This window comes from Onychomys torridus, chromosome 21 (genome assembly GCF_903995425.1).
Source record: "Onychomys torridus chromosome 21, mOncTor1.1, whole genome shotgun sequence".
Taxonomy (NCBI): domain Eukaryota; kingdom Metazoa; phylum Chordata; class Mammalia; order Rodentia; family Cricetidae; genus Onychomys; species Onychomys torridus.
In genome coordinates this window covers 4217732-4241480 of record NC_050463.1, presented here as the reverse complement: position 1 = coordinate 4241480, position 23749 = coordinate 4217732, and the positions used below count along the sequence as shown (strand labels likewise).

The window sequence follows — 23749 nt, the reverse complement described above, 5'->3', positions numbered from 1 at the left end:
GGAGAGCCTGGTGGCAAGAGCCATTCATGTGAAGACCTTGCTCTTGTCCTTTCCTGTTTGAATCCCACCTTCACCAGCTGCCTCTGAAACCAGGTCACATGGTTTGGCAGGGTGCCCAGCCCGTATTGGTCCCATCTCAGGTGGAACAAATTATGATCAAGGCTCTAAGCTTGAATCCCAGCACCTTCCAAAACAGATGATCATCTCTGTGGATATTTGTGTAATTATGTAATTGTAAAGATTTTTTTAAAATCAGATTTGTATTTCTTTCGTGTGTATCTGCAGGCAAGTGCACTTAGGCCACAGTGCATAGGTGGCAGTGAGAGGACAACTTGGGAACTGGTTCTCTCCTTCTGTCACGTGAAGAGCAAAGTTAGGTCAGTAGTGTTGGTAGCAGGACACATTATTGGCTAGTCCATCTTGCTGACTCTAACTGTACATAGGACTATATGTTTGTGGTATGTAGAGTGTAACTGGTATATTTATGTGTAGAGCACTGAGATGCACGTGTCAGCATGGCTGGCATTTTTACAAGTGTATTTGGAGAAGTCTTCATGAGTTTTGGTTTTCAGGAGTTGGGTGTGGTAGAGGTATTGTGAATGCATCATGTTGCCTGTATCTCTTGTATGTTAAGGCTGACCTGGCACTGGCAGAGACTTGACCAAACTTATCAAGCATAGCCCCTGACTTGGTTTCACCCAATGCTGCACTTGTAGTCCCCATTCCTTTCTCTGCTCTAGCCTCTACCCTACCCACTGCTAGGCCCTCCTTTGATGTGGCCCTGCTCAAGATGACTCTGCCTACACTGGCTCCACCCACTTGATGAATGCTCCACTTGACCTTGTCCCAATCCTCCTCCAACTTTCTCCAAACTTCAACCCTCATCCAAGTCTCCAGCATCAACTAGCCTCTGTTCCTACCCCAACCCTGACATCACCCTGTCCAGCCTCTGTCCATGCATCCATAGCAACATCCCAACACTCTGGCTCCAACCCTACTGGGCCCCACAAACCTCCCTGAGTCTATAGGTGAATACTTGTCAGCAGAGGGAATTGTAATAAGGGTAGAAACCTTAGACATTTGGGCAACTTTCCATGTGACTTGTTTCTGCCTTCTGGACATGATTGGCCAAATCGCAAATATATCACTTCCATTTGATAACAGATTGCTGTTGTTTATATCCTAATTTATGACTTGATAGGTAGGATAACACTCAGGTCATGATGGGAAGGCAGCTCAGGTTGCATAATATGGTGGCACATCAAATGTTTAGTTTCCACTAAGGCTGAATAACAGGCCAACAACTGTCCCTAAAGGTGGTAGAGCCTTGCTTCAAGATCACAAAGGTCTCTTTTTTGATTCAACTATAGAGGATCCTAAGAGCATTGCTATTTACACTGACAATTCAAGTACTATTGGTAGTGGCAGAGAAGCCTATACAGCAGCCAGAACCAATTGAAGACCTCTTGTTCCCAGCCCTACACAAAGCTAGCAACCATCTATGTTACTTTTTATATGGGCCGAAATAACACAACCAAAAGAAGAATGTGCCCTTTCAAGAATCCAAATAGGCCGACTAAATATTGTGCTTCTTTCTTGGTGGTCAGAGGGGCCCAGTGTTGTAACTTGTCCTTCACATTAGAAGTATCTCTGCATGTGACACACACAGTACTGGACTCCTAAGAATTTCAACCAGGTAGAAGGACCTTGAATTTTGGTTAATGTTCCATCCTCTGATGAGCATATATGTTAGCAATGAATTTGTGGCTACTACCTCCTGCTCATTTGGTGCACTCAACATAATGTCAATACAGTGCAGCAATGTGATATTCTGTCAAAAACAACTCAGGCTATAGAGATCCCATTGGCTATCTGGTAATTTCTGACCTTTATCCTGTGAATAAATCAATTTCAATGGTTTATAAGCGCTTGTGATATAATACCCATGGGAGACAATTTAGTGGGAAAAATAAGTCTAAAGGCAATAAAGAATCCACACGATAAAAAAATGCTTGTTTTGGTCAGAATTCAAATACCTGTAGTTATTTTCACCTCTCATGATAATACGCAATGACAGTCCAATAACATCTCTCCTTCTATAGTTTTATAGAATGGTTAGTGCACAATTAGATGGCAAACATTTTGATTTTACTGACATTGCACTGGAAATAATCCTAGTTCATGAGGCTAGAAAGGAATTGGTAAATAAAATTAGCTTTTCCAAAGGCCCTCCTAAGTCATCATCAAGAGAGTGGGTGCTGAGAATTGAACCTTGGTTCTCTGGAAAAGCAGCCATCTTTCCAGATACCTATTTTGGATTTTTTTGAGATAGGATCTTTTTTATATACCTATGGCCATCCTGGCACTCAATATCCAGGGCAGACAGGCCTCAAATGTAGAGATTGACCTCCCTCTCCCAAGTGCTTGGATTATAAGCCTGAAGCACTACACCAAAGTGACATTTTAAAAAATGACCTATCTTTGAATCAGACACTGAAAGAATATAAGATTTAAACAGAAAGCATCTTTTCTTTCAATACTAATACTTCTAGAAATTTTTTAGTGAATTAATTCAACGGGTAAATCATATACTATGTTCTCAATAGTTTGATTAAATTCATAGCTTTGTAAGTTTCCTCCTTTAAAAAAAATTTAACTGTGGCTGGGTGGTAGTGGCACATGCCTTTAGGCCCCAAACTTGAGACAGAGCAGGCAGATCTATGCAAATTCAAGGTCACCATGACATAGAGAAAGAATTCTAGGAGAGTTAGAGATATAAAACTATCTCAAACACAAACAGACAAAAATTAATGCATGTAAATAGCAGTGCTATGGTGTGGATGTGCCAGTCAGAGGACAACTTACAGGTTTTGTTTTGTTTATTTGAGACAGGGTTTCTCTATGTAGCTTTGCACCTTTCCTGGATCTCGTTCTGTAGACCAGGCTCGCCTTGAACTCACAAAGATCTGCCTGCCTCTGCCTCACAAGTGCTAGGATTAAAGGTGTGTGCCACCACTGCCTAGCTTAGGTTTCTATTCTCTACTTCATCTGTTTGAACACTAGAGAATGAACTGAGGTAGTCAAGTTTGGCAGTAAGTGGCCTAAGGTGGTGAGGGAACTCACAAGCCCTTATTTCAATTTCAAAACTATTTATGTGCTAGTGTGTGGATGTGCATAAAACCTAAGTGTAGTAATCAGAGAAAATCCTGTATGAGAAATGTGGGTTTCCCAAAGAATGAACTCAGATCATCAGGTTTAGCAGCAACCACGTTTACCTACTGATAAAATTCTCTGGCATTCATTTGTGAATGTGAGAAAAATGTAAAGATCAAGTATTTAGTCTTCAGAATAATGTCACATAATCCAAAAATAATGGAGGATACCATAAATATGTTAATTTGCAAATAGGTTTTATTTCAATTCAAATTATCCTGTGTTCCCATATTGTTGGAATAAAACTAGTTGAAAAGCTTTACCACATTGACTATATCCACACAGGATTTCTCTCCAGAATGACTTCTTTCATGTATTTGAAGATGACTTTTAAGTGAAGAGGGTTTACCACATTGATTATATCCATAGGGTTTCTCTCCAGTTTAACTTTTTATGCCTGTGAAGATCACTTTTACATACAAATGTTTTATCACATTGATTACATGGATCAGATTAGTCTCCACTATCACTTCTTTCATATATTTGAAGATTACTTTCACATGCAAAGATTTTATGACAATGACTACATTCATAAGGTTTCTCTCCAATATGAGTTCTTTCTTGAGTGAAAAGATACTTATGTGCAAATGCTTTACCACATTGCTTACATCCATAGGATTTCTCTAGTATGTCTTCTTTCATGCCTGTGAAGATGACTTTTATATGCAAATGCTTTACCACACTGATTACATCCATAGGGCTTCTCTCCACTATGACTTCTTTCATGCCTGTGAAGATCACTTTTACATGCAAAGGCTTTACCACATTGATTACATCCATAGGGTTTCTCTCCAGTATGACTTCTTTTATGCCTGTGAAGATGACTTTTACGTGAAAAGGCTTTACCACATTGATTACATTCATTGGGTTTCTCTCCAGTATGACTTCTTTCATGATTGTGAAGATCACTTATACATGGAAAGGCTTTACCACATTGATTACATCCATAGGGCTTCTCTCCAGTATGGCTTCTTTCATGCCTATGAAGAACACTTTTATATGCAAAGGCTTTACCACACTGCTTACATCCATAGGGTCTTTCTCCAGTATGACTTCTTTCATGTATATAAAGATGACTTTTACGTGAAAAGGCTTTACCACATTGATTACATTCATAGGGCTTCTCTCCAGTATGACTTCTTTCAAGCCTGTAATGATGAGTTTTATATGCAAAGGTTTTACCACCTTGATTACATCCAGAGCATTTCTCTCCAGTATGACTTCTGTCATGTATTTCAAGAGGATTTTTATGTGCAAAGGCTTTACCACATTGATTACATTCATTGGTTTTCTCTCCAGTATGACTTCTTCCATTCCAGTGAAGAGTACTCTTCTCTGCAAAGGCTTTCCCACATTGATTAGATTCATAGTGTTCTCCAGTATGAGTTCTTTCATGTTTTAGAAGATAACTGGGATGTGCAATAGCCATATCACATTGATGATAACTATACCTTTTCTCTCTCATGTTAGTTCTATGTACTTGATGAAGACTTTGACATGGAAAGTCTTTTTCACTTTGGTTATATTCATAAGGTTTTACTACCAAATGAGGTTTTTTGTGTACTTTTAAAGACAAATCAGATATAAGTGTTTTATCATGTTGCTTACATTCATAAATATTTTCTTCATCATTGGTTGTTTTGTATCTTTGAAAATATCTGTGATGGTTAAAGTCTTTAGTACAAGGTCCACATTTATTACTTCTTTTTTGTATATAATTTGTTTTACTCTTTTGAAGACAACTGGAAGAACTCAGAGTTTTACCACACTGATTACATACATAACATTTTCCTCTAGTGTAAATAAGACTACATATGCAAAGTGATCCAGTACAGACACATGAATTTCCATATTCTTTGTACTCATAAGGTGTTTCTTCAATGTGAGTATGTTGAGGTATTGCCACTGAAGTTGGAAAACCAATTAATTGTAAACTTGTATCACAGTCATCATGTCTTTTCATAATAGGGACTACCATATATCTTCTAAATATTCTGGGAGAGACAGAGGTACAATGCTTCTTTCCATATCCCTTATATTCACATGGTTTGTATCCAGGGTGACAGATGATATACCTATTAAGGAAGAATAACAAATAACAGGTTTTCACATTGTATTCACAGTCTAAATTTTTGTGCCTCATAGAGATGTGGTATAGGGATTCAGGTTTCTTTACCATGACAACCTCCTTGTCTCATAAACTGCTCCTCTCGCTAAACTATGGTAAGTCACTCACTATAAATACTTGAGGAACATTAGCTTTAATATGGAAGATTTGCATATAGAAGATCTTTGACATTTACTAATCACCTTATCAATGTGTATACCTTTTATAACTGAATGGTATGAAACTAAGTGGACGGACAGTTCTACAACATGCCTGTCATATGAACAATAATTAAAATTGTGACATCTATTATGGTGTCATTTCCTTCTCTTGTTTCTTAAAGGAATGCTTTGCAAACAATGCTCAGCTACCTGACACTGGATTACATGCATTATGAGAATGTAATAATCACCACAAAGCTGTGCTTATTTACACTGCTGCTTTTTATTAAAGCTTCAGGGTTCATTAACACTTCTTCAGAGGTATAAATGTATCAGCTTACACATGAAAATTACCTTCCATATCTTCTAGAACTTTGACAATGTTCTTCAATATTGTGGTCTTCCCATTTGTAGCCTAAAATACAGAAATGCATGATATATTAATGGAAATTAGGCTCAATTGAAATTGTCATCTTTGGTGAACCTTAGAACAATGCTTGATTCATTCAGATTCTTACTCTTTCAACTTGAAAATCACAGAAAATCTCCAAGAAAAGCTTGTCCCCTTAAGTTAAAAAGTGATAAAAGCTCACATTCTTACCTATAGAAGTGAGGTTCCAGTAGGTGTCCAGCATAACATCTTTGTAGAGATTCTTTTGAGAAGGATTCAGCAAAGCCCATTCTTCATGAGTGAAGTTTACATGCACATCCTCATAAGTCACTGCATCCTAAAATATCCCATATATGTACATAATAGAAATGGTGAGACTGACTGCATTATAAAAGTACACTTCATTGGGAATATATTTGCAAAATTTTGTGTACTCAATGTATTCTATGATATGGGCCATAGAATTTCAAATGCAGTTACCAATTCATTTTAGAAGGAAACAGAAAAGAAGGATGATACATTCCATTTCTGTGCCCACTGAATAGAATATGGCATTGCATGAGAAATGCCTAGTAATTAATACATACAGAAAGACATGTAAACAGAATAACACAATTTAGTATACATCAGCAATATTTTATCAAAAATTATTAACTCAAAAAAGGGGACAATATGTATATCCCAAACCTCAGGAGGCAAAGATTGTGATTTTCAAGACAGCCTCATCTATGTAGAGATTTCTAGGACAGCCAAAGTTACATAGTGAGACATTGTCTCAAACAAAAAAACAGAAAGCACTCAGGGCACTCACTTGAAATTCCTCCATGGAGTTAAACATTCACCCCAAATCCTGTAATTGTCTATCATAAACAGGTGTGTGACCTCTTTTAAACTGTTAGGCTAAGAATTCCTAGGAAGGAAAGCATTTTTAAGAAGTCACTGACTTACAGATCAAAGAATTCTCAAAAACGTTAGTAAAGTAAATGGTGATTCTATGACTAAAACAAACAACAACAACAACTACAAAAGTGGGGGGTTGGGGATTTAGCTCTGTGGTAGAGCACTTGCCTAGCAAGCGCAAGTCCCTGGGTTCGATCCTCAGCTCAAAAACAAAACAAAACAAAACAAAACAAAACAAAACAAAACAAAACAAACAAAACCAAAAACAACAACAACAAAAAACCAAAAGGGCTGAAGTTTATAAAGCTGGAACAACAGATAAGATCAACTGCTGCTTTTGAAGAGGTCCTAGATCAGTTGCTAGCACTCACTGGAGGGACCCCGCTTTTCCTAGTTTGAGGGCAAGAGAATCCAATGCTCTCTTCTGACTTCAGTAAATACCAGGAAGACAAGGGGTACACATCCATATATACAGGCACAAGATACACACATTTCAAAAATTAAAACATACACAAAGGTGGGGACAATGTTACACACCTACAAATCAGTGACTTGGGAGAACATTATTAATTTCATGAATGCTTGCATTCTTGGTCTGAAAAAGGACACCCTCTGCCAAAGTTCAAAAGTTCATAGTATGGGTAAAGCTCAGCACAAGAGCAAATGCTTGATATATACTAAAACCTAATCAAGCTGGGCAGTGGTGGCACACGCCTTTAGTCCCAGCATTCGGGAGGCAGAGGTGGGCAGATTTCTGTGAGTTTGAGGCCAGCCTGAGCTACAAAGTGAGTTCCAGGACAGGCTCCAAAGCTACACAGAGAAACCCTGCCTTGAAAAACCAAAACCAAAACCAAAAACAAAAACAAAAACAACCCCCCCAAAAAACAAGACAAAAACAAAAACAAAACAAAACAAAAACAAAAACAAAAAACCCCTAATCAGCCAAAAATATAAACATAAAAATATCAGGCAAATGTAATGCATTAGCAAGAAAATGCAATTGCTTCTATTTTGCCTTACATTATTTAGGAATGGAGTTTCTAATGCTGGTGATGGCATGGCCACATGAGAAGGAATGGTGCTACTCGGCTTCAGCCACATAAAGAAGAGTGGTGGGGATATAAACACTCAAAGCCCTTACCCATAGATGACATTCCTGTAGAAAGGCTCCTCTTCCTAAGGGTTTCATAAACCACCAATGTAGGCCATACATCAAACACAAAAGCTCAAATACATTATACTACCTGGGAGACTTTTCATTTAACCCACATTTTGACACAGGTCACGACAGGGTCACAGTCAAACAATGCTGAAAAATGCATTTAGTCTAATTTCAAAGATCCCATATTTTGTAACAGTCCAAACACTATTTGAATGTCCAAAGTTTCTTCTGACACACAAGGCAATCTCCTGACTGTGAGATCTTATAAAATGAAAACACAAATCATATCTGCCCAACACACAATGGCAAAGAATACACATTTCCCTTTCAAAGAATTAAGGAAATATCGGAACAAATCAAGACTGGAACCCTGTAGTTGCAAACACCAAATAGTGCAGCTCTTTCTCTCTGCAACCTCTCATACATCTCTCTCTTTTTGGCTACTTTTCATGGCCAGTGTTTCAAATCAGGGTATCTGAACATATTTGTTGTGAGATATTTAATCATACTGTGACACCCTAAGACTGGTAATGAAGTTAACCTTGAATCAGGGGGCAGAGTCAAGGATTAGTTGACTGGAATTAGCCACAAAAATTTTGAAGTACCCAAGATACGATATGATAGAGAGGCATCTCACCAGCACTATTTGTTCAAATTTTAATCCACAGATGGCCTCACTCTTATACTTAAAAAATCTCTATTTTTTGGTGGGCTTCCTGAGACAGAGTTTTTCTTTGTAGCTCTAGCTGGCCTGGAGGTCACTATTTGGACCATGGTGGTCTTGAACTTCCTCTATCTGCTTCCAAAATACTAGGACCACAGGTTTGAGCCCTCATGCTCAGCTAATTAAATGTACTGATTAAATCAAAGTATAATACAGAGAGATATGGCAACTTCTTGAAGGACAAAAATGAAATAAAAGTGACAAAGTGACAGATTAGTTTTAAAGTCTTAACTCTTGCCAATGGAAAGTCTAACCATGTAATAGGTATCACCACTTTGTCTCCTAATGGCCTAGGACCACTCACTCTGCATTTTATTTCTCAATGACACACTGTAGAATTTGCATAGCATATGCCTTGCTGAGATCTTGGTCCTATAATGAGGAAACTGTTTTGTATTTTTGCAGCAAGGTCTCATTAAATGTTCTTGTCTGGCCTCAAGCTAGTGGAAATCCTTCTGCTTCAGTTTTTCAAGTGCTGGGATTATAGGCATGAGTCATCATGACTAGTTGAATGAAATTCTGTATAAAAGCTGACTCAGTGGCAGACTATTTGCCTTTCATGTGTGAAGTGCATGGGTTTGATCTCCAGCACAGAAAGAAAAAACAAAATAACTAATATGGCCTCATTGCTTATCCAATGGGCCCATAAGCATATAAAATGTTTGAGATGCTCCTCAAATGAAAAATTAATCAAAAGATATGGGGAAGGACACTAGATACTCATCAAAGGAAAATCTACTGTAAGGACATTTCAATTTCTAACATCTATTCCCCAACCACAAGAGTACCTACTTTTGTAAAAGAAACATTACTATAGCTTAAATCTAATATTAACCCTCACACAGTGGTAGTAGGAGACTTCAATATCCCACTCTCACCCATGTACAGGTCATCTAAACAAAAACTAAACAGAAAAACACTGGAGCTAACAGACATTCTGAACCACATGGCCCTAAAGTGATTCTTACAGAACATTTCACTGAAACACAAAATAATTTCATCTCAGCAGTATCACAGGGTCCCAGACCTTAAATAGGTCCCCTTACCGTCACACAACTGACTCTATGATGGAAGTGTCATTCAAGCTGTAACACTTAGCACATATACAATACCATCTTCTAAAACTAAAAAGCCCTAATCCATCAATGCCTCCAGTTATGAAAAAGTCTCTAACCTTGCTTTTTACCTTCTGCAGTTCTATTTCTGGCTAACCATTCTTGTTAACTGGATTATGTCAACATGGTTATTGTGCTTTAAGGATCATTGTGAAAGAAGCATGGAGCTACACTGAGATCCTGAGAACTTGGTGTAGTGACAGGCCAGCTACTAAAGACATTCTATTGGCTTAAACCCATGTCCTAGTCATCTTCTCTGGTGAATACCCACAACATTTCTGGAGATCCAATTGAGTTCCCTCGGTATACTAGGAGTCTCAGAGTCCCTTGGAAGGAGGAGGAGTGCAATGGTCAGGGGAATCCTAGTAGGAGGGAAACCTGAGATATTCTAAGTCCCAAGGTGTGTTTGTTAGGATTTTACTGCTCTGAAGAAGCACCATGAGTACAGCAACTCTTATAAGGGAAAACATTTAATTGGGGCTGGCTTATAGTTCAGAGGTTTAGTCCATTAACATCATGGCAGGAAGCATGATGGCATGCACGCCAACATGGTACTGGAGAAGAAGCTGAAGTTCTAGATCTTGATACACAAGCAGCAGTAGGAGACTGAGACATACAGATATTAAAGCCCACTTCCACAGTGACACACTTCCTCCAACAAGGTCACATCTACTTCAACATGCCTATACTTCCTAATAGTGCCACTCCCTTTGGGCCAAGCATTCAAACATATGAAACAATGGGGCCTATTCAAATCACCACATTCAATTTTCTGACTCCAACAGGCAAGAAATCATTTAGTCAAATTACAGAAATCCCCATAGTGTATAACAGTCTCAAAGTTGTTTAAAAGTCCAAATTTCAAAGAATCTCTTCTGAAATTTATGAACTCTCTTAACTGTAATCTCCTATAAAATCAAAATAAAAAACTAGATCACATACTTCTAGCATACAATGAAATAGGATAAACTTTACCCTCCCAAAACATAGGGAAGACCTCCCAAAACATAGGGAAAGAAGAACAGTGAGGAAATACTGGACCAAAGCAGACAGGAAACCATCTGGCTAAACTACAAACTCTGAATCTCCATGTCTGGTATCAAAATGCTCTTCAGATCTCCAACTTCTTTCAGCTTTGTTGACTGCAACACACTTATTTCTCTTGGGCTTCTATATTAGCAGCTTTCTTTGGCAGATATCCAATGACCCTGGTATCTCCAACATTTTGGGATTTTCAATGAAATCCAGGCTTTATCTTCACAGCTTTACACTCCTTCACACTTCACACTTCAGAGACACTCCTGACACATGCCTGGCCTCCACAGCTTTCCATAGAAATGAAGGGAGATTCCACAATTCCTTTCTTCTATCCTTGACTCTAAATCCAGAAACACATGGCCAAAGCTACCAAGTTTGCTAGAACATGGCCTGCTAATTCAATTATATTTTCACCAACTTTCTATTTTAGATGGATTGTTTAAACTTGGCTGTCCTGGAACTGACTCTGTAGACCAGACCGGCCTCAAACTCAGAGATCTGGCAGCTTCTTCAGCATTCCCATTGCTAGAATTAAAGACCTGCACCATCAGACCTGTCTCTAAGCTTTTCTTTGATTTCTTTTCACAAGTTGGAAACTTAGCTGGGTGTGATCTAGCCTTGAGGTCACACTCCCTTTAATCAAACTCTTATTTATCTCTTTGAAAACAGAACTTAGCTCTATTCTCCTTCCTGGTGCTTTTCTCCTCAAATTGTACATTTCATATTTTTACTTTCTCAGCTTGCTCTTTTTCATTATAAAGCATTGTAACAATGAAGACTAATAAACACATAACAAGAGTGAATATTAGGCTGTTTTGAGATTTCCTCTGTCAAAGATATTAATTCAAAACTCTTCACTTTAGCTTCAGGAAGACACTTCAGATAAGGGCAAAAAGCAGCCAAAATCTTCAACAAAATATCACAAGAACAGTCTGTAGACAGCATACCAATACTTCTTTCCTCTGAAACCTTTTGATCCATGGTTCAAATCACCCTCAGCACGAATTTCTTCCTTGATCCTACTAGTATGGCCCATTAAGCAGCACTTAAAGCCTTCCACTGCTTTCCTAACTCAAAGTCCCAAAGTGAAAACTCTTCCAAACAAAAGTATGGTCAGGCCTATCACAACAATACCCTACTTCCTGGTATCAAGTCTCTTAATTGGAGTTCTATTGCTGTGAAGAGCTATCATGATCATGGCAACTCTTATAAAGGAAACATATAGTTAGGGCTGTCTTACAGCTCAGAGGTTTAGTCCATTAACATCACGGGGAGAAGCATGGCAGCATGCAGTAAGACATGCTGCTAGAGAAGGAGCTGAGAGTTCTACATCTTGGTTCTCAGGAAGCAGAAAGAGACTGAGACACACTAAGCCTATCCTGAGCACATGGAACCTTAAAGCCCACTGCCACAGAGACACATTTCCTCCAACAAGGCCACAAGTTCTAATAGTGCCACTCCCCATAACCAAACATTCAAACACATGAGTCTATAGGGCATTCCTATTCAAATCACATCAAGTTTCCCTTTGACCAATCACTGCCTAATGCTTCAGAGGGTTCTGACACCACCACCCCAAAAGGAAACAAATTAGAAAGTTGCCTGTTATGTCACCTCCAGAGGTTAAGCCTGGTTGAGTCACTTTCTGTTTAGACTCATAGAAGAAGTCAGACATGGCTGCTGATTTGTCCAGGAATGTTGTGACACATCACTGGATCCCTCTGTCTGTTCAGGTATATAAATATGTGATGCACATCCAGGTTGTTTTTTCTGTATGTCTTTCTCTGTGTGTGTGTGTGTGTGTGTGTGTGTGTGTGTGTGTATCCATATGCTATATATTTCTATCAGTTTTGTTTCCTTGTATTGACCAGTGGCTTTCTCTGGTATGAAACTCTCCTCCACCTGGTTGAAGACCTATTTTCCCTCCTGCTGAGGATCTGAATCCTTTTGGCTCTGCGAGGTCACCCAGAGAAACCAAAACAAACAAACAAACAAACAAACAAACAAACAAACAAAAACTAATCTAAGAGCAGAAGCATGTGCTTGTTATGTTGCTTGACTCCTGGTCATATTCAGGGTTGGTACTATGTGGAAGTGTGGAGGGTCTGAGCCTCTCATCCAGGATTCTAACCCCTGTCATATTAGTAGAATGAACATAGGGTAGGGGGAATAGTTCCCCCAGGTGAACTTTCCTGCCACTTTGTGCCTGCTCTTAGGAACCCAGGAAAGGGGGAAAGGTCTCCTAGGCTGAGCTCAAAGGAAAAGAGAAAGTCCTACTATTACTTTCTCTTTCATAATTTATGTCTCTTTTTCAACCAGTGATCTATAAAACCCACCATTCTTTGAAGAAAAGTAAAAACACTACCCATGGGCTGGGCAAGGAAACTTCTCCCAGGCAACACAGCCTGGACAGAACAGATTTGCCATTGTGTCCAACACTAACCAAGAAGACTTTAAGCAATTTCATTAAGTACCTTTTAGAAAGATTAAAGACAGCTGCTAAAAAGATTTCCTTTTTTAATCCAGTCAGCCCCAGATACTAAAAAAAAAAAAAAAAAAAAAAAAAAAAAAAAAAATTGTTATAAAAGTTAAATAAAAAATGTAAAGGTATAAGGAGGTCCCAGTTGCTCAAGGTAGTTCAAAAGGTATTTGATAACAACAGAACAACTTATCAGGACAAGACCTTTAGCATAAACTGAAAGGCACCTTCACCTTCTCTGATAATGAGACACATCTAGACTTACAGATACACAGCAAAATTTGGTATCATACTGTAAGAAAAACATCTCCTAATTGAAAGTTCTGCTTCCAATCAAAATATAAGCAATATTCAATGATCCTGGAAACAAAGGGAATACTGAAGTCCATGTTGCCTCATTGAGGAGACAACTATCCTGGTGCCCAGCCAGATGGAATATGCATCTCTTGCCTATGAAGAAACATGGGAAACTCTGATTCTCATGAGTCTGGTTCTTCCAGAGAAATAGGTGTACATTGTCTTGGACCTGAAAAAAAAATACATTCTTCAGTGTACCATTGACAGAGGTGAGTCACCCCATCTTTGCTTTTAAATGGACAGAGCCAATGGGAGGTTACAGTAGGCAATATAGCTGGCCAAAGCCCATGAGCTGAAGATACCACATGCAGAGTTCTTGATGTTCCTTCAGATGTTTCCTGGGAAAACAAATTATAAAAAGGCCACCAAAGGACTGCTTCAAGAGTTACAGTCCTCAGACTACAGAATGTTGGTGAAGAAAGGCCAACCTTGCAGAAGTCTACCTATCTTGGCTTCCAGATGAAGAGAGGCAAGAGTAGACTATCACAGAGTAAGATTGCTGCCATCCTTCAGATCCCAACTCCGAAGTCTAAAAGACAAGTTCAACAGTTCATAGGTACAGCCTCTGGACAACAGAGCTTGTGGAAATGGTGAACCCTCTATACACCAGCACAAAAGGAGGCATTGTACATACAGACCTCAGAGTTCTGGCCAGTTAAAATGAATAAACAGGACTCAAAAAACCCAACTTTAACAAAACTCTCATTAGAGTCTACCAAAGAATGGATAGGCCTTTTTCCTTTGTTTTTCTTCTGCCAGCTCCTTCCCATACAGAGGGATTTACCCACCGCAAATACATGAGATCTTGAAAAGAATCTCTGAATGCTTCCCAGGCTCTGAAACCAAGAGTTAGCAGAACAGTCTAATCATTATTTTCGCAAATTACTACAGAATCTCCAGTTCTCCATAAACGCTGTTCCTTGGACTATCCTAGAGACCCAGATGACCTCCAAGTCTACCACCAGTATCCCCTTGTTCAAGTCCAATACAAGCAAGCAGCCAAAGGGACACTGGACCTAACCTAGAAAGAAACCTAGAAGGTGATTCTCTCCACTCCTATGGCAGTGAAGAGAGTTGATATTACACCATGGATCCACCACACCCAGGTCAAGAAAGCAAAAGCCACAGATGCTGCCACGTGGACTGTCTCTAACTATGGACCCATTAAAGTTAGGTTCCATTGGGTCCCAAAGCATTTCCACTCTCTGTCCTTCTATCTTCTCCTGAATCTTATATCAGTATGAATACAGGCTCATGGTCCAACCTACTGCCCTTAGGCCTGGACCTGGGAACTAAGGAAGGCAGATACAGAAGAGGTTATTAGCTAGTTTGACTACAGACCAGCAACCCATATTCATTTTGACTTCTGTCCACTGATGCCCACTTTAAATGTCTGGTTGTATTAGAGAAAGGAAAGGGGTTTATCCTTTGTGGTAGAAACATAGTTTACAACTCTATGCGTGTCCTGTGGCTGGGCCCTCTGGTTGTGAGAAACAAGGATATTTCTATTACAAAAATTGTGTTTGTTAAACTGAGGCTTCCTGGAAAACTTCATCAAAAAATTTTCAACTATAGGGAACAGGAAAAACCTGCAGAATCAGACTCTATGAAACAGGAAGGGACACTGGGGATGGAATTAACCATTGAGAGCAAGAAACAGGCCAGGATTGCTGGTTATGTTCAGACACCTGGCCCCTGTCATACTACATAGGAATGGAAATTAACTAGACTGTCAACCCCATGGACTGACAAAACTCACTGTAAATGGTGGAAGTGTAGCACGAATCTTAAAAGGTCCTATTAAAAAAAACAAACCTGGAGCCAGGTATTGGGGTGAACGCTGAAAGATCAGAGAAACAGAACAAGCCACAGCTAACCTCACCTTGCCAATTCTCAGCCAATCCTGCTTCCTCAGATTGGAAGCCTCTGAGTCCTTATCCAGAATGAATCTCAGCTGAACTGCTGCTAGAAGCCTAAAAGCTTAACCAGCTCTAGTTCCTCGTCCTCATGCCTTAAATACCTTTCTGCTTCCTGTAATCACTTCCTGGGATTAAAGGCTCTTGTTATGACACCTAGCTGTGTCCAGTGTGGCTTTGAACTCACAGAGATCCAGATGGATCTCTGCCTCTGGAATGATAGGATTAAAGGCGTGTGTGTCACCATTTTCTGGCCTCTATATGTAGTGGCTGTTCTGTTCTCTGGCCCCAGATAAGTTTATTAGGGTGCACAATATTTTGAGAAACACAATATCACCACAGGGAAGCCCAAATTAATGTTCTGCTTTATGGGTTAATTCATCAGGATAACAATATTACCAAGCCTGTGAGACTGCTTGGTGGGCCTGTAACAATGGTTTGACTAAATGTGTCTCTTCTGATGCTTCCAAATGAAGCAAACAGGTTGATCAGGACCTGATGGTATTAAAAGGTTCAATTTCTGAATTAAAACAACAGTTAGATTCCCTTATAAAAATGAACGTACAAAACTGAAGAGGCTTAGATTTACTTCTCATGAGATAAAGGAAACTATGTATGGCTTGCGGGGGGGGGGGGGGGGACACCCTGTTGTTCCTATGCTAATTGATCAGGAGTAATTAAAAAAAAACATTGCCATGATTGGGGAAATAATTGATAAAAGTCTCTGTTCTCCTTGATCCACTGAATAACTACTTTGCTTTTTTCACTGACTGTGCCTTTAATTCTCATTCTGATTAGATTAATGGTGCATCTTAACTAAAACAACATGAGTCCATGATGTGACTCATTCACTAAGTCAAGGGGGAATGTAACAGGCCCAAGTCCTTAGTAGGACCCCAGGCCTTAGCACAACTGACTCCAAGATGGAAGGGCCATTCAGACTGTAAAACTCAGCACATAAAAAGTACCACCAGCCAAAAGGAAAACAAGGTCTAATCCATCAAAGTCCATAGTTATAGAAAGCCTCTAAATGTACTAACCTTGCTTTTTAGTCTGTAGTTCTGCTTCTGGGTAAACTGTTCTTGTTAACAGAAGTATATCAACACAGATATGGTTTTTGTGGCCGGGTGGTGCATGCCTTTAATCCCAGCACCTGAGAGGCAGAGCCAGGTGGATCTCTGTGAGTCTGAGGCCAGCCTGGGCTACCAAGTGAGTTCCAGGAAAGGCACAAAGCTACACAGGGAAACCCTGTCTCTAAAAAAACAAAAACAAACAAACAAACAAACAAAAAAGCTCACTGTGAAAAGGCCTAGGGCTACACTGGGATCCAGAACACCCAGTGTAGTTGCAGGCAGATAATAAAGACTTTCTATTGGCTTAAACCCATGTCCCAGCAGGCTTCTCTGGTAAATACTCCACAACAAACACCTCATAGAACTTTCTCCAAAATTGACCACGTACTCAGACACCAGCAAATATCCAACAGATACAAGAAAATTGAAATATTTCCCTGCATCTTATCAGACCACCACAGACTATAGCAGGACATCAACAACAGCAGAAGTATCAGAGATCTTAGAAGCTTGTGGAATCTGAACACCTAATAACTGAATAATGGGTCAGTGTAGAAATAAAGAAAGAAATTAAAGATTTCCTAGAAATAACTTTGACACAGACCCAATGTTTTCTCAAGAAAACAGTCCATGGGCCTGGAGAGATGGCATAGCAGTTAACAGCACTGGTAGCTCTTCCAGAAATCCTAAGTTCCATTCCCAGCAACCACAGGGTGACACTCAATCATCTAATTCCCTCCTCTGGAATAAAGGCATACATGCAAATAGAGCACTCAGATATATAAAATAAAAACCTAAACTTTAAAAAAATTTAATGTTTCTAGAAACTGTGCCCCCCAATATGATCAGTCCATTACTCTTTCATTTAGCCTTACTTGATTTCACAGAAAATGTACAGAATACAGAGATAATATAACAAAATATTACACAACCCATCTTACTGACTCTTCTCTTGCTGTGAAGAAGAACTATAACCAAGACAACTCATTATAATGAAAGGCTTTTAATTCGGGGATTGATTATAGTAACAGAGGGTTAGTCCATTATCATCTTGAAAGGAAGCATCTTGGTAGGCAACCATGGGGCTGAGTGTTACATCCTGATACACAGGCAGGCAGGCAGGCAGAAAGAAACACTTGCCTTGCACTGGTTTTTTGAAACCTCAAAACCCACCTATGATCACACACCTTAACAAACAAGACACACCTATTTTGACAAGGACTTACCTCCTAATCTTACACAATTACTTCCATTAATGGACCAAGCATTCAAAGATAGGAGCCTGAGGCTGTTGAACAAATATAAACCATGACAGGCATACAACCTTAGAAAAGAAAGAGCCCTAAGGAAAACAGAGAGAGGAAGGGGAAAAGAAAAAGAAAGAGATGTATAGAGAGAGAAAGAAAAAAATATTTCCTCCAAATAGGAGGAGCCAACTCCCCTGGTTGGGTTACAGGCTTCCTAATATAACCTTCCCTATCCCATTTAAGAAGAGATTAAATGTTTGTAGGCCTCCAAACTTAGATATAAGTCTGTATCTTTTCTCTGAGTGCATGTTTCCCTCCCTATCCAGGTCCCTCAGAGAACATGGGAAACCTTGGATCAGGTCTGGTGGAAACATTGAAGGCAGTCAGTCTCCTGGTGTGCTGAAGTGTGACTGCTGTAGATGATGTCATTGGAAGCTACATTTTTAACTTTGACAGAAGTGCCACACAAGGCACAAAGATTTTAAATTTTATTTAACTCTATTTTGTTTGTTTTTGAGATGAAAAACTACTGGCTACTGTGTAGGACTGGCCTCCTTGGAACTTGCTCTGTAGACCAGGCTGGCCTCAAACTCAGAGATGTGCCTGCCTCTGCCTCACAAGTGCTGAGAATTAAAAGCATGCAACACCACCACTGATTTAACTATTTTAACAAATTAAACCAAAAGTCTTCAATTCCAGCCAGATGGAGAGTCACAAATCTATAGTGATATTTTATTTGTATTGAAATGTGATTTTATTTGTATGTTAATAAAGTTGCCTTGAGGTCAGAGCAAGCCAGAGCAGAAGCCGGGCAGTGGTGGTGCATGCCTTTAACCCCAGCACTTGGGAGGCAAAGCTAGGTAGATCTCTGTGTGTTCAAGGTCACAGCCAGCATGGCAGACACACGCCTTTAATCTCAATACTAACCATAGAAGACCTGGAGGTCTGTACAAACAGGCAGTGACGAGGAGGTCATGTGGCTGGGTTTACAACCAATGAGAAAACAGAACAGAAAGTCTATAAATAGACAGGACACACAGAAGTAGGTCTCTGGTGGACAGGAAGAACAGCAGAAGCAGTGAAGGGTAAGGTTTTCCGCTCTTGCTCTGACCTTGTGGTTTTTAACTCTGCAATTGGTTCTGTGTTTCTTATTTAACAAGCCAGTTACATCTACCCAAATCTGTCTGATCACAGCCCAGACCAGACTCAATTGGGATAAAATAGGGCCAAGCAACATCTTTTGTCTAGGAAGGAGGAGAAGATGAAAGACCTGGATGACAACAATTGGCTTCATCAGTTACAATCAGTGTAGTGAAACATGTGGATGGACTCAACTGTCTCTGGTTGGGGTCATGGAATTCTTTCCTCTGTTCCTTGGCTGTGTTGGGCCTACCTGCCTAGGCCACAGGCACCATCTCCTCCTATACAAATGCAAACCTAATTAAAGAGTATTTTTTATCATTAATTTAAAAAATTTATTTTACATACTAATCAGTTTCCCCTACCTCCTCTCCTCCCACCCAACCCTTTCTACCCTTACATTCACTCTGCAGAAAAGGTAAGGCCTCCCATAGGAGTCAACAATGCAAGGCACATAAAGTTGAGACAGGACTAAGCCCCTCCCCTCTGCATCAAGGTTGAGCAAGGCATCTCATCATAAGGAAGAGGTTCCCAAAAGGCAACTCATGTGCCAGGAACAGATGCTAGTTCCACTGCTAGGAGCCCTATAAGCACACCAAGCTACACAACTGTCACCCACATGAAGAGGGCCTAGGTTGGTCCCATGCAGGCTCCCTAGCTATTGGTTTAGAAATCGTGAGCTTCTAATTCAGGGCATTGTATGCATGTGGTACACAAACATACACATAGGAAAAATCCCTATCCACATAAACAAAAATCTTAAGAAGAGGAACACAGTATCAGTTCTGCATCCATGGTGCAGGGATATACATCCAAACTCATTACAATGCCTGCCTAAATTATAGAAGGAATGCTAGGTCAACCTGTCTTCTTTTAAAACACTTTTATATCAGTTTGTGTGAAGTGAGTTGGGAAAGGGAAAGCATGTGCATACTATAGTGCTTTAGGGGATCAAAAGACAACTTTGTGGCGTCTCCTCATAGCTTTTAGGTTGGCTTTGGGGACTGAATACAGGTGGTTATTTCTTTGTATGCCCGCAAACACCTTTTGCTCATGGAACCATGTCCTTGGGCCAGCCCATCCAATTTAATGTGCCCTGTTTTGTGTGTTGTTTGGTTTTGTTGTTGAGACAGTACCACAATATGTATTCCAGCTGGTCTAAAACTCACCATTAGACCAGGGTGGCTCAGAACTCAGAGGAATATGTCCCTCTCTGCCTCCAGAGTGCTGGGATTAAATGGATGCTGTTAAAATCACTGGGCTGGTTACTTGAAGATGCTGTCCTAGATCTGTCAATGCCACAGGCACAGCACATTTGCTCAGCTGTGCCTGTGGCATTGAGGGGTAAAGAGTAAGTGGCTGTTTCTAACCTCAATGTTCAGAAGCTAGTGAGCAGTAAGAATGGGTTATAGCATGACATTTTTGCAGAGCCATAATGAGGTGGTGGGCACTGGAGTTTTGCTTTGATGCTGTTAGCAAGACCCCAATGTCAGACCTCAAGGGCTAACCCAAGGGTTGCACAGTGTTTTAGCAAGATTTGGAGTTGGAGAGGAGTAGAAACTGGGTGTTCTAGGAATTATTCTGGGGTGCCAGGAAAGTACAAGCAACTATCCATCCTTTTTCACCTTCCAGGTCCAGAAGCCAGGAAGGATAAGGCTTAACTCTTGGTCATGTGGCTGATCAGGATGGGTGCAGATATGATTTTAGGCCATGGGCCTCATGTGTGACATCTGTAACCTCATCAGAAACTTGCAGAACCACTCAAACAGGCTTTGGGTAGTTCCATCATAGAAGTCCATGTCCTAAATTATGAACCACATTTTACCTGCCTTGAGTTTGACTGTACTTCCCAAACTGGTGAAGGAAGGCCTGTGGTAGTTGTACTGGGGTGGAAGGCCCTCTGAAAGTCACATGCTCATCTACCCAACTGCACGTGGCCTTAGATGTGAAAATTAGGTAGGAAGGGGCAACTGGCACTAGGTGATATGACACAAATAAACCTTGTTAATAAAAAAAATCAAAACAAAAACCATTGGCTATATATAAATAAAAGAATTTACATGATCAACTCAACACTGTGGGTTTTTTTTTGTTTTTTTTTTTTTTTTTTTTGTTTTTTGGTGGAGCTGAGGATCGAACCTCAGGCAAGCACTCTACCACTGAGCTAAATCCCCAACCAATTGTGGTATTCTTAATCAAAAGTGGCCACAAGTAAAATCTGAACTGAGAGGGTGGCATTAAGATGATGGCACCCACCCACTTTCTTGTTATGTTAGAGTCATCAGAAGCTATTTCAAGGTTGGAATCTGGAACATCCCAGGATTAGATTTGTGTTTGGAAAACTCTAAGAATTTACTAGGAGTTGGAGGGTGTCAAAAGTAAAGCCAGACTCTGGGTAAAATGATCAAGATAGATCTTAGTATACTATTGACGTGGGAAAAAGAATACTAGGGCTGATCTTGGCCTGAAATTGTAGCATTAACTGACTAGGAGAACTGAGGGCATTATGTGGGTGTGAGGAGCAAGGAAAGTCAGTGAAATGAAAATATATGAAAGGGTAGTTATCGGATGATGGGCTTGCTGTCCTCAGACCTGATCTTCCTTCTCAGCTCCTGAAGGTTGAGAATTTTCACTTTGTTTGATCCCAGGACCCACATAGTGGAAAGAGATAACCAACTCACATAAGTTGTTATCTGGGATCCACACAGAAACCATGACTTGGACATACCCATCTCCATACAAGCTAGTAAATAAATATATGTCATTTAAAAATTAAAATGTATCTAGACTCTCATAAAAAACAAACAAACAAAAAACCCCAAAAAACCACCAATCCCCTCTAACCTGGCAAGGATCCTGCCTCAGTTTCCTTCACGACTGTAGAGATAGAAAGTGTGCTCCACATTACTCCCATCCATCTTACACTTGAGCTTGTATACTCCATACTCTCCCACCTCTACCTTACAATTTAGCTTGATTGTCATCTACCTCATTCAAGGCACCCAATTCCTGACATAGATACTCAAGAAAACAGAAATCTAGTTCATCAAGTAACATGTAGCTATTTCAGTGGTACTATTGGGTAGAACACTCCTCCTATTAGAGACCACTGTCTAGTTGTATTGTGTTTACATCATCACACCTAGTGTAAATATATTATTTTTTTTCCTGTGAATTACTCTTCAGATATATTTAAAATTTTGGTAGGTCAAACCAAAGGAGTATGACAGAATATTGCATGATGAAGCATTTCATTATTAATTTTGAATTTGCACAAGTAATATGAGAGAGAGAAATTTGTGCATTTATATATAGCCTTTGGTCTCAGAACTGATTTGCAATCCCAGTACTAGGAGGCTGAGACAGGAAGACTAAGTTCAAAGTCAGTCTAGGCTACATGGATAAAATAGTTCCTGAGCAGCTTGAGCTACAAAGATATTTCAAAACATATTTCTGAAAGACATGGGGTGGATACACATGCTTGGCATGCCAGTACAAGCCAGAGGACATGAATTTGGTATACACATGAAGGTAGAAGGAGAGAATAACTTCAAAACCTCCCAAACATATATGCCCTGGTGCCTGACAGTGCTCGAGGAACTAGGGAGTAAGCTCAGTGCTATAAGCTCTAGTAGCTCCCTTGCCAGCCACAAGAATTATATTATAGAGATTCAGCTGGATATTAAAGCTATACCTAGAAATTTCAAGGTATTTTTCTAGAGGAAGCCATTTCTCATGGAATATATGATGTTATTCAGTTTTTAATATTTCAGCTGTCTTCTGCTATGAAATTCTTGTGGGCCCATATACTACTAGACCATATTGGCAAACAGTGTAAGCTTCTCAGATGCTGATTCCTCTAGGTAACTAACTCCCCCACAGAGCTTAGGAGACAAACAGGCTGTAGATGCATGGCTTTGCTTCTTGAGCACATGAAGCTCAGACCATCCCTTGCCTTCAGGCCTTGTGGCATTCCAGAGCTACTGACTCAGAACAAAGGAGGTTTTTGCATATCCAGGTGGAGTAAAGAATGAGGCAGAGGGCGGTGGTGGTGCATGCCTTTAACCCCAGCACTTGGGAGGCAGAGCCAGGTGGATCTCTGTGAGTTCGAGGCCAGCCTGGGCTACCAAGTGAGTTCCAGGAAGGTGCAAAGCTACACAGAGAAACTCTGTCTCGAAAAAAGAAAAACAAAAAAATAATCTATGCACATACATGGGCTAGCTACATAAGCCTATATGCACATGTGCAGGCGGAGTACCTATAGAAGCAGGTTCTACCTCTTCCTTCCCTCTCTTCTTGCACGGTCATTCCATAGGCCTATGCACACCCCCTCTCTATTCCCTTAATAAACTCTTATAAGGGGTTCTGTTGTGCCTCATGGCTTTTCTCACACAGTAAACAGTACCACTTAATAAATAACATTGTGTCACTTAATAATTAACACCAGTTCCTTGGAAACTTTCAGGATTTTGGCAGAATGTAAGTGATAACCCATTTCTGCCAATTGACATTCAGCCTCTTTAGAAGATAGCTCTTCCAGTCCCTATTGCTTAAAGTCCCCTTCCTTCATAAAAATCTGTCATGGGCAAATGATCTCACTGCACTGCCTGTGCTTCAGTACAACTTTAATGAAGCTAAATACAATTTCCACAGTTACATCTGCCATGACAGTAGTGATTCTGGGGAGGGAAGATGGGTCAGTAGGATAATACAAGCAGTGCATCCC

The 23749-nt window shown here is 40.0% G+C and overlaps 1 protein-coding gene and 1 non-coding gene across 2 annotated transcripts in view; one reads left to right on the top strand and one right to left on the bottom strand.

Annotated features, from left to right (window-relative positions):
• Positions 1 to 3759: 3759 nt before the first annotated feature.
• LOC118571576 (zinc finger protein OZF-like) overlaps positions 3760 to 23749 on the bottom strand; it is a 32112-nt gene continuing 12122 nt past the window's right edge. Inside the window, exons 2-4 of the mRNA XM_036170639.1 lie at positions 6083 to 6209; positions 5836 to 5896; positions 3760 to 5288 (exon numbers count right to left, since the gene is read on the bottom strand). Of these exons, the coding sequence (XP_036026532.1) occupies positions 3818 to 5288; positions 5836 to 5896; positions 6083 to 6209 (1659 nt within the window). The 3' untranslated portion in view covers positions 3760 to 3817. The remainder of the gene's footprint in view (positions 5289 to 5835; positions 5897 to 6082; positions 6210 to 23749) is intronic.
• LOC118572090 lies at positions 20301 to 20445 on the top strand. Its single transcript, XR_004943460.1, has one exon. It is a non-coding gene; the product is annotated as a small nucleolar RNA SNORA43 (small nucleolar RNA).